Genomic DNA, 11572 nt, shown 5'->3' with positions numbered 1-11572 from the left:
CCCCGCAGTCTCTCTCTGTAAACATTGAAAAATGCAAATCAAGTCTCCTCAGTTCTCGACAAGACAACAACATCAAAATAACAACCACTGTTCTATCTGTAAGGCTTGGCCGCCTCACTATGCAAATAGTCTCTAATGGGCTCAGAGCGAAATGAAATCTTTTTTTTTTATGTTTCCATTACCTTCTCTTTACTAATCCGTTTAATGTTCGAAGGAATCAACAGTGCTCAGTTTTAGATCCAGAAGGGGTTGGGGGTACGGATGCTGTGAAAGAGGGCTCCGTCCATCAGAAGAGGCTGGTCAGCGTGGTCTGTGACGGGCTCCGGCACTCGTGGACGTCCATGCCGCCCGGCACTGAGGTGAGAACGGAGGTGACGGTGGGCATGGTGGGGTTGGTCAAGTCTGTCAGGGTGGTGGGCGTGCTGGAGGGGCTCATGGAGGCGTTTGAGATCTCCGAAGCTGGGCCCGACGGCGTTCCGCCCTGCAGCGTAGAGCCGTCGGACGCCTTGTCCACCCCGGTGCTCTCCTGCCGCAGCAGGTTCCTCCTGAACTTGGCCCGAGCATTTTGGAACCAGACCTGTGAAAATAAAATAAATCCCCTGAAGTTAACTAATGCTTCATGGAACTTTTGAGCACAGGTTTCCACATTTCTGATAATACTATTGATTGTGTGTTCAGCTTACAACAAACTAACATACAAACATTTACCAGGCGCTTTTAAAGGGCTAGTCCACCTAAATTTTACCCACCATGCTGCAAAAGTATTAGTAATTAGGGATCTTAAAGAGCATTTGCCCTCACGAAAATAAAACAGCATAAACACATTTAACACAATGAATTAATAATTTAAAAAAAGTTTCACTAGAAATTCAAGTTTTAACCTTATGGTGGACCACCTTTGGCTCGCAGGCCCCATTTTGGGCAGCCCTGCTCTAGCTCATGCTTTCTCTGCTGGTGGGTCGGGACCCAAAAGTGGGCCTCAGACTCGTTGTGAGTGTGTAATAAATAAAATAAATCCAAATGCTTAGATGTCAAACTTTTATTTTGACAAAAAAGCTTTCTTCTCTGTTAAGTGACCGCCACTTTTGTAGGTCTAACTTATTTTGTGTGTACACAGTTAATTCACATTCAATCAGCAGCACATAGCTGTGATGTTTAATTTAGTATTACAGTTATGTGCTCTGTTTACAGGGATGAAAATATGAGTATATTTTGAGGATGGCATTGTGTTTACTAGCCTATTTGAAAATACATTTGCTTGGTTTGTGGGTTCCAAGGTGAGACCCACTGCTCTAGATAACCCACAGGGACTATTTCTTTGGTAGAAAGTAGTTCCAATGATAATTGTCCACTGTAAGGGTGTGAAGAGCAACCAGAATGTGTTGGTGCTGAATTATATGAATGTGATTTATCAGTGCACAAACAACATTGGACTGTAGATAAATGTTCAATACCTGAATACTGACCACACTTGTGCTCTTGCGTATTTGAACCCAATAACTAAAAATCATTTTGATAATTTGATAATACTGCCAACCATTATCTGAAGTGCACTATAAGACTGTTTTCCTACCAGGCATTGGTTTCATTTGAATACACATTATACACTCTGTATGGAAATGAGGGTTTCTTACAAAAATGTAATTTGTCACAATGAACACAGAGAACATCATGTCTGCTTTTTTCTTAAGTTTCCGCAGCGTGATAACACAGTGCAGCCTTTTCAACTCACGACTACATCACCACACAACCAAAATAGAAGTGACGCTAATAAAAGCAGACGCAATGTTCACTCTGATAGATTACCTACTGGGTGTCAAGCATTTTCCAGTCTCTATAATGTTTTATACTGTGGTAAAAAATGAATGCTGACCTATGGCTGCCGGAGACAGACTTTGTGTTGGTGAAGATAGCTGAGACTGTCCGTACCTTTACGTTTGCCTGATGAGAACCTTTAGCAGCTATGTTAGCAATGAAGACAGAAGTAGTGTGACCTTGTTATAACATTGCTGCCTTTCAACCATGACCACAGTCAATCCCTAACCCTACAACGATATTATTATATTTTTATATGAACAATGGCTAAGCGAAAGGGGTCACTCTTGGTAAAAAATCCAACAGAGAAGTTCCCCTCAGCTCTACGAAGCCTTAAGCATCTTTTAGCCTTAACCCTGTTTTGGTTTTCTGACCTGCAACTTTTATTTTGGTTCACTATGCTCTCATTAGGACCATTTTCAATGATAAAACTCTGATGAACCCACCATACGCTACCTGCCCACCATCAAACAGCAGACAGACACAGTTAGTGTAGCATACATAGTTTAGCAGCTAAACTCCCAGGAGTTGGTGGAGACCAAAACCGGAGCTAAAACAAGAGTGAACAGTGGACTCACATTTATCAAGTCACCAGAAACACAACTTTAAATGCTAATGTTTTACTGTATATGCAAGATGTGTAAATAAGCAACTGCTTGCTAGCACATTAGCCAAATCAATATGACAGATGTGTTACCCAAAAAAATTTACCTTTCCAAACCAAAGATGATTTGGGCCTAAACGTAATCAAACCTTAACCCAAGCTGTAACAGACGAGGAAACTGTTTTGTAAGGTCCTGACATACAATACGATCCACAAGTACCCTTTCTTATTACTGTGTACCACCACCTCTGAGGTCACTGAGGTCCAGACCTCAGTGTTTTTTCCGAGGGGTGAACTAAAAATAACTCCTTTGATGCTTTGACCCCCAACAGTCCAGTTCAGGCACTGCATATGAGAGGTTTTTAAAGCAAAAGGGGCAAATGCAACATTGACAATTTCTTCCAACCCCCCTGGTTTCTGGACGCCTGAGAAGACTTTGGTGGCCTCAAACATGCAGCAATTTATTTATTTATTAACGATAAATAAATAACAAGATTTTCTTCATTTTATCGCCCATAAAACGCCCAAGACGTGGACCACCACATCATCATCTTCCCCCCCCCCCACACACACACTTGCTGTTAGTACAGAGCACACACACCACTGAGCATCTCCTCGCGTCTGTTTAAAGTCTGTTTGCAGATGCTCAGACTGGAGTCAAGGATAAAAGAACACTTAAAAACACAAAGCCAGGGCGCTCCTCTACTGTGTACAGAAGTTATAAAAAAAAGCCTATACTTTTCACGGCTAGTCGCAGAGAAAAAGGCAGTGGTAGCCACAGAAAAATAAAACCTTTTCTTTCATGTTTGCACAGGAAAATAGAGAGCCTTGGCTTCCTGCTTTTGTTGGTTCTGTGAAAAGATAATAGACCTGTCTGAGCTGAGAGAGGCAGCTATGGTTCCAGTCATTATTCTCATATATGAAATGGCAATGAAACACTTTCTGCCTCATTTCTGCTATGGGTCCCATTCAAGAAGGCCCTGCACCCCAAATTCTGGAAGCAGCACCTTACTCCTAAATGTCCCCGATGATAATTTATTTTTAAACTGAATATGATGAATTTCATAAAAGCCTGAGCTGCAGTGATTGAGGCAGCGGCCTGTGTTAGCGGTGGAATCATGACGGAGCCATGGGAAAAAGGCGCTTCAGCTGGAATACCAGGCATAAAAATTTGAACGCATCAAAGCAAAACGGCTGCTTTGTTTTCTGTGAGCGTTAATTAAAGCAGCGGGATGATTTTTCTTTTTTTTTTTTGCTCCCCCCCTTTCTCTGAAAAAATTTGATTCAGAAACCTTTTTGTCTCGTTTTTCTTCTTCCCAGTCCCCCAGATAATTTGCTGTCGTCTTTTGTGGAAATCAAACGCTCCGTTGTGCCTTCTCTTTCTTCGTGTGTACAGCAGAGCTTTGTTTTTTTTCATCCCTCAGTCACTCACTATAACATCACAACGGCCACTGAAATAGTTTACATTTTGTGGGGGGGTTTTATGGCTGTCTTTTCATTTCCAGGTAATTTTTGGATTCCAGTGTGAACAACACGTATTGACTTTTCACAGGTTGTTTCTGCTTCTTTTCAATGCAATTTTTTTAATTCTTCTGTATAAATTGTGTTTTTATTTAAAATATCAAAGGAAAGAAAAACAAAGTTTCAGATTTCACTCAGCTTGTTCTTGAAAGTCTAGAGAATTTCACCAGAATGAAAAACAGCACTATCTTAAAATAAAGCCGCTGATTTGGCTTCTCTCAGGAAAACCTCACTTCATATATTTTACATTTGGAAGCGGGCTGATTTGCATTGGAAACAAGTGGAATTCCTTCACCCCTGTTGGCATTCGTACCCCCAACCCCTGCATGTTGTTACCTGCAAGACCCGCTTGGTGAGGCCTGTCTTCTGGGCAAGCTGCTTGAGGTCCTTGGCGTCTGGGTTGTGGTTGATGGCAAAGTAGGACTTCATGGTCCTCAGCTGGTGGTGCTTGAAGGACGTCCGCATTCGCTTGGTTTTCTGGCTGGAGCTGTACTGGGAGTCCCGGTCCATGGACTCGCCGTCGTTCTCGTTACAGCTCAGTGCTGCAAAGCCAATGGGGGGTAAGGGAACAGGAGAGAGGAGCTGGTTAAACAGAGGGGACTCTGATCCAATCACTGATCATCACTTTGATTTGTTTGGTTATTTGCTTCTGATTGGCTGTTTGCGTCGAACACTGCAAGGTTTTCCCTTCTTTTCCCGATCAAAAATCTCACAACCCCTGTGTTAGAGAAGCTCCCAATGCATTGGATAGAACTGATATTCTGAATTTTAGAGTTACTGAGTGCACTTATTTTTAATATATTGGAGAAAAATCTATTTTTTATTTGTTTATTTGTTGGTTTATTTAAGTGCACATTGATAAAACATTGCTGTAACGTGCCATAATTAGCCAAGAGCCAAAGTCACCCTAAAAAGAGAATATGGGATTGAAATTACAAAGTTACTGGATTCATTTATAAGCTTGCAGAGAAGAAAAATAAATCTTAATCTTAACTAAAACAACAATCAAGCAAAAAAATCAATGAATCTCCCAAGAAAATTAAGAAAAGCATATCAATTAAACCAACATGAGGCCCAGACTCTGAAGTGCAACAATGCATGAAGAGAAAGGGGGACAATGCATATGTTTAAGTGGAATATACTGAATTCCCCAATTCAAAAAAAGAAAGGTGACTGAGGCTGAAAATCAGTTGTTGCAAAATGTGTTTTTAGCATTTTCTGCTGTTGTTATTGTCATCTTGATTTTTAATTTCTTAAAAAAAAAACTTCAACCCAGACCCATTTCCTTCAATTTACATTCTCACAATCAGTCTGATCCAAGGTGACACTGCGACCTGACAGCTGTTTTCTCCCAGCTGCAGATCACCCTCTCTGCCTGCCTGCATGTCTCTCTTTCCTAGGAGGAGGTGCTAGCCTGGCTTCAGCAACAACACACACACGCACAACAACAACAACACACATGTATTTGTCCCAGCCTGCAAATTTCTTGGCGACATCCAAAGTGTTGCTGCATGCATAACAGTTCGCGTTCAATATCAGAGCGCTGCAAACGATGAATATGAAGTGAGTGAAAACCATCAGAATAACACTTCACTTAATTAGCCCATACACAACCAGGCAGAACAAATGCTGCTTTCTGTCCGGAGCATATGCTGCAGCATTTTAACAAACAAAAAAATGTCAGCCTGCTTCCTGCTCATCTCCTCATCCTCACACAGAAAACGTTGTGCTCGCTGCCTCAGTGCCATGGCAGAGCTGCTCCAGGGTTTCCACATGTTCACATGTGATGGCTCAGGTGGAGCTTTGATGTTGTTTCCAGCTGGAAACAGAAGAGGGCGCACTGCCTCTTCACTCTCTCCCTGATTGTGCTTCACATTCATTTCCCTGTTTATTTACACACACAGTGGGGAAAAAGCTAGTATATTTCAGACATTATGCTACCTTTCTTCCTTTTATCATCATTAAATACTTTTAAAAGTTCAGAAGCTGTATTTTCTTATAACTAATAGGTGAAAACATTTGGCTTGTTTTAAGAGTTGTGTCATGAATTCCACTGATTCAAAAAGTATAAGTGGCACAGCTTAAAATGAAGAAAGTGATGCTTGTTCTTTCAAGGAAGAATTACTTCATCCAGGAAGAAAATAACCGGACAGAATCTCATTTGAATTGCAAACTAATGGGAAATAATATTTTCACTTGTTGCAGCTCATTTAAAGTTAAAAAGTTTAGAGGAACGAGAATTAACGTAACAGATATAAGATATAAAACAGACAGAAAAAAATAATTTTCTTTCTCTGGCTAGATTCTGACATAATGTTTTGTTTGTAATCAGCTTCATGTGAATAACTGGAGGGTTAATTAACTGAAGCCAAAGCACTAAAGAGAGAAAACTCCAGCCGCAGACAGTTCTACTGTAAGAAAGTTCTTGTATCCCCTGCTCTCTCTTCCAGTGAATAACTCATCAAATCACATTGATCTCTCTGGTACACACCCAGTTTGGCTCGGTCCCAATGCAAAAAGGGCTCCAGTATAGTGTGTGTGTGTGTGTGTGTGTGTGTGTGGAGTGGGGGGAGGAAGGGAGAAGAGGGAGGGTGTTAGGGGTTTGTAGATGTCTATGGAGCCTGACAAGTGGAAAAGGGCGAAAGCAAAAGCCGGAACATCAAAAAAACTTTTCTTTTTAAACCCCAAAGAGGACATGGGAGGGGGAAAAAAAGTATTTTTTTCCCATAACAGATCGACTAAACTGAAACACGAAAAACCACCAGCTATTAAAACTGATTCTTTTTTTGTTTTAGATTATCATTTAGAAAGATGTTGTTAGTAGCGGCTGAACTGCTGCAGCTCACTGGCCTAATGAAATCTCTGTGAGGCTGCATGAGAAGTTCACTCCACGGGTAAAAACAGTTTGCAGTGAATGTGGCTGTATGGGCTGTGTGAGTGTGCTCACTTCACTTAATGATGTGATGCAGAGGCCTAGCTTTATTGACAACTCTCCCACTATAGTTGGCTTATTCGTGTCCATGCTGTTATTTCTGATCATAATGTGAGGATAGGGGCACCAAAAACAAACCTACCAGGGATATTATAGGGAAAAATAAGGCATTGCATTAATGTCGCTTTAAACTCAATATTTAGCGCCATACGTCTCTTTAAGGGTGTTAAAAATATATTATAGCAGGCCTGCCGTAATGTAATTGTGCTAAAGTTATGCTAAACTCCCTTTAGGAATATTATAAGAACATTAAACCGCAGGGGATAAAAGAACAACTGTACAGTTTTCTATGATAATGTTATGGCACAATACAAGCCCCTACAGGAATGTTAAAAAAGATTTTTCATTAATGAAGCCTGTCAGTTTTAATCATGCTGTTCATTACAACTGCTGGCCGAGATTTATTTCACAACAGGCAGCGCTTATTCTATTTTTTATTTATTTTTTTCACTTTTCTTTTTCAGCGTTTTGGATCTAAAATTATCTTTTTGAGAAAAAAAATAATCAAAACAGAAAGAAAAATAAGAGCACGTTGCTTTTTTTTTTTAACTCTGTCTACCTTTTAACAGGCCTGTCAGTGGGTGAACATGCTTGTGTTTTTTATATAGAAATGCATTCTTACCTGCGTTATAAGCAGCTAGCTCGGCTCCCGGTCCGGGGCTTTTCCTCTTCCTGGGCCGGCCTTTCTGCACTGTCCCCACGCCGTTGAAGTAGGATAGTCCGAGAGTGTTGGCCGGGCCCAGGCCTTTGTGCGGGACAACGTCCGCGTGGTTAAAATGTGTCTGATATTCTCCCTGGATGAGAGTCTCAAAGTGCAGCCGACAGTACACCAGACTGTCCTTCATGCCAAAGTGGTCCCCGGTGGTGAGCATCTTGCTGCAGGTGGTGCACGTGAAGCAGTTGAGGTGGTAGACCAGGTCCCGGGCCCGCATCACCATCTCCGAGGCCGAGATGCCCAGGTGGCACCGAGCGCACCTCTGCACCGAAAATCTTCTGCGGACAACACAGAAACCTCATCAGCGGCTGGACGCGGACTACAGGGGCCTGCTGGTGCGTTAAACTATGTGTGATGCACAACTTTTCCGCACTGGAAAACGGCGCAAACTTTCCCTTGCGCATTAATAATGAGATGAACTCACATGAAAACTTAGTTAGACACCAATTAGCTAATATTGGAATATGGATATTATCCATATAGGGGGTTAAATGTGGAATTTGTGATATTTTTACGTTTCTAATTGAATAATAACTTTGTCAGTGATTGGTGGAGGGGGGGTCATACTCCCCTACAGAGCTGCTAAACTTAAAAGTATCTTTTTTTAAATCTGGGTTTGAGTGGAGAGTTTTAGTAACTGTAGACAGTACATATCCTCTTTTTCTTTTTTTCTTTCTTACTGGTGTTTTGCTGAGAGAAACATGAATGTGATCTGGCATGAAAACAGTTAAATATAGGCTATATATGGTGACACAAAATATTAGCTGTCATTAGTGTAAAATGTCAGCATCAGTTTGTACGCAGCCATATTATCAGGATAGAAGCTTTGACAAAGAAATACTGTATAAATTGTTTTTCTGCAATAAAGCAGATTTTTTTAGAACCGCTATCAATAAAATCTGATTTTATTATGGCGTTGCTGCGTTGACATTATTTTAAAATATCCAATCCCTGCACATGCGCGCTGTTACTTGAACTTTAATCCTCACCAAACACAATCACGACCATTTCAAAGACACATTCTAGAGTCCTAAACACAGCCCACTAAAAAATCCCAAACACCGGGCTGGACTGTGTGGGGCTCCCGGGCCCTGCGCGCCCCCCTCCTACCTGTAGTAGTCCTCCTTGCAGTAGATGCTGCCGTCCTTGCTGAAGCAGGTGAGCTCAGACTCCAGGTTGAGTTTGCACTCGCAGCACTTGAGGCAGCGCATGTGCCACTGCTTGTCCACTGCCAGCAGGTAGTAGCGGTCCGCGATCTTCCTGCCGCAGCCCGCGCACAGGGCCACGCGCTCGCTGGTCATACACGGCATGGACTGCGGGGTCAGAGGCACGAGGACACAGCGTAAGGACATGGCGTTTGGAGGAGGAAAATACAATAAAAGGATTGTACCCTGCTAGCTTTAACATGGTGGGGGGGGGGGGGGGGGGGAATAAAATCCTAGAAAGCCAAATATTTAAAGAATATTATAAAAGTATCGGATGCAAGAGGGCCACCGCTACCAGGCACAGGATTGTAGAAATATTATAAGGAATCACTGCAGGAGTTTAAAAATGTATTTGCAACCTCAAAAATTGTAAACATGAATAATATAACCCCATTAAAATAAAATTACGATCTCAAAGACGCAATTCAGTAAGAAAAATACAAAACATACTCCCTTACGAGCCCAATAAGACATAAAAACATTATTATTGGGAATATGTTCTTACAGTAAAGGAAATTGCACACTGCTATAAATAATAGGAATTTCGCATTAGACTACATAAGGAAATATAATTATAATATGTCACATTGTACCAGAGTACAGCAGCAGATTGACAAAAAAGAAGTAGTATTTTCATAATAAAGCTGCCATTTAGAAGCATTCATGGGTAACGTGTATGGGCTTATTGAATTATTATTATTATGAAGTTTTTAGTTGGAGGACATCCGTCATATCTGTGCTCATTTCTCACGATAATAATTATAATAATAGTGTTAATTAAAGCTACAATAACAAATAAATACAAGGCTGTCGTTAATTGTTATTTTCGAGAGGCCTGCTAAACACACACACACGTGCACGCACACCAGACACACACACACACACACACACAAATAATCTGCAAATGAAAGATGGAGGCTGAATTAAAATGAATATTCTCCTCCAAACCCTCCTGTTTATTTTTATGGTATTTAAGAATTATTGGCGAGCTTTCAGATCATCCGCATTTTTATTCAACACAATTAAAATCTACTTGTGTTTTTCTCGGATCAGAATAAAAACTTGCAGCTCGGTTTTGCTTTTGATGTTTGAGCTGATTTGCCTGTTCAAAAATATATTTTCTGTCGTACGTGAAACACTCAAGTTTGAATGTGCGCTCTGCTGTTTAACGCGTGCTTTGAACGCAACACGAAAGGGATTTTTAAAGAATTAAATTGCAGCATTTTTAGAACAAATGTAACAGTTTTGTTTCTGGAATAATTCTGCAGCTCTGTGTCTGTTTATATGAAGCTCTGCTGGGCTGTGGAATAAGTTTTGCATCAAACACTGGATGGAGACTGTGTTTGGGCCTTTTTGGAGCAAGTTTGAGAGGCGCTTAAAAAGTCATAAACTGGGACATTTGTTGGACAGTTTTTCCCTGTGTGAATTGTAAGTACAAAACTGAACCTTAGTGCTTGGAGCTGAAAGAGTGCAGCCACTGACTGTCACATGTTTCCAGGCTGCCATGCTGCCTGCACTAACAAGCCGAGAGGGCAAAAAAAAAAGCAATCTCCCCTACCGTCTCTGATTCCCCCATATCGATGGCTGAGCTGATGGCTGCTGACTCGCTCTTTCCTCTCCGGTCCATTTCTTCCACCACACCGTGCACGTCGCCTCCAGGGAGGCCATGGAAAAGCATCGTTGCCGCAGAGGGGAGGATGTTATAACTGTTCTCTTCGGATCTACAAGCCAAGATGTCCATCAGAGGCAATAAACCATGCGCGATAATGCCGCTCAGAATTCTCGCTTTTTTCGCTTTTCGTTCCTCGCCGTGACAAGTGAGAAATCCAGATCAGGGAGGAAAAAATATGAGGGAAAAATTGGACACGTGTTCTCCACACTACGTCTCATCTGCCAATGGAAACCGTCATCCGAATCTCTGCAGCTCTCATTATTAATAAGCTATGATTAATTCATAAATAAACGCACAGATTCCGCTTCTCTTGCTGGGATCTATTTCTCTCTCTCAGGTATTATTTCTCTCTCATTACCAACTGCTCTTTCTATATTTTCTTTTCCATTTAGGGTGAATAAACATACCAACTATGGAAGCCCCGGCTGCATGGGTCTCAGCACCGATGCCTCCTCCTTGCCTGGAGTAATATTTCAGGATTTCGACAGTCTGCGAGGCATTGGCAAAAGCTCTTTTCTTGCTAAGTTACTGTGTAGAAGTGCCAGAGCTGAGCTTCTACTGCATCACACAGTCTGGAGGAACAAAAAAAGATATGTCCAAAAAAGCTGACAGGGAGCCTGAGCTGTGAGAAAAAGGCTTCCTCCCCTCCTCCTGGTTCAGCAGTCCAAGTTGATGCTTACAGCAGCTGATTTATGTCGCTCAAACTACTTTTGCTTTATAGCCAAAAGTGGAAAAATAAAAAATATATATTTAAAAACACGCAGCCTTTTGCTTTTTAAAATCCCGCCGGCCGTCTGGGAGAGGCAGTTTTCCTGTACAGTAGTCTGTTTAGTTAATGTTTTGTCTTTTGCCAAAGGAGGCTGCATGCATGTGCGTAACAGCAGAAGAGGAGGAGTTGGCTTTACGTTGACTGATGATAGGCGAGTGTTTGCTGGCCCCCCAAAACCGCCGTTCCTCCTTCTCAGGTCCCGGTTGGACTCTCCGCTCCTTATCAACGGGGCCCTGTTGCGTCACCACGCACCATTTATGTTCATTGGTTGTTCCGCCG

General features: G+C 41.8%; 1 protein-coding gene across 2 annotated transcripts; it reads right to left on the bottom strand.

Annotated features, from left to right (window-relative positions):
• Positions 1–259: 259 nt before the first annotated feature.
• On the bottom strand, positions 260–10652 carry lhx2b (LIM homeobox 2b). Of its 2 annotated transcripts, none has more exons than XM_035658783.1 (5): positions 10411–10652; positions 8758–8960; positions 7555–7925; positions 4277–4482; positions 260–577 (listed from the first exon to the last, which is right to left on the bottom strand). In XM_035658783.1, exons 1-5 carry the CDS (start codon positions 10591–10593, stop codon positions 287–289), a joined length of 1254 nt encoding a protein of 417 aa, XP_035514676.1. In that variant the 5' UTR covers positions 10594–10652; the 3' UTR covers positions 260–286. The 2 variants fall into 2 exon arrangements, with proteins under 2 accessions (XP_035514676.1, XP_035514677.1); XM_035658784.1 differs by having other exon boundaries at positions 260–526.
• Positions 10653–11572: the final 920 nt, after the last annotated feature.

This window comes from Morone saxatilis, unplaced genomic scaffold, assembly GCF_004916995.1.
Source record: "Morone saxatilis isolate NCDOM2014 unplaced genomic scaffold, NCSU_SB_2.0 Contig16, whole genome shotgun sequence".
Classification (NCBI taxonomy): domain Eukaryota; kingdom Metazoa; phylum Chordata; class Actinopteri; family Moronidae; genus Morone; species Morone saxatilis.
This window is presented reverse-complemented; position numbering and strand designations above follow the sequence as displayed.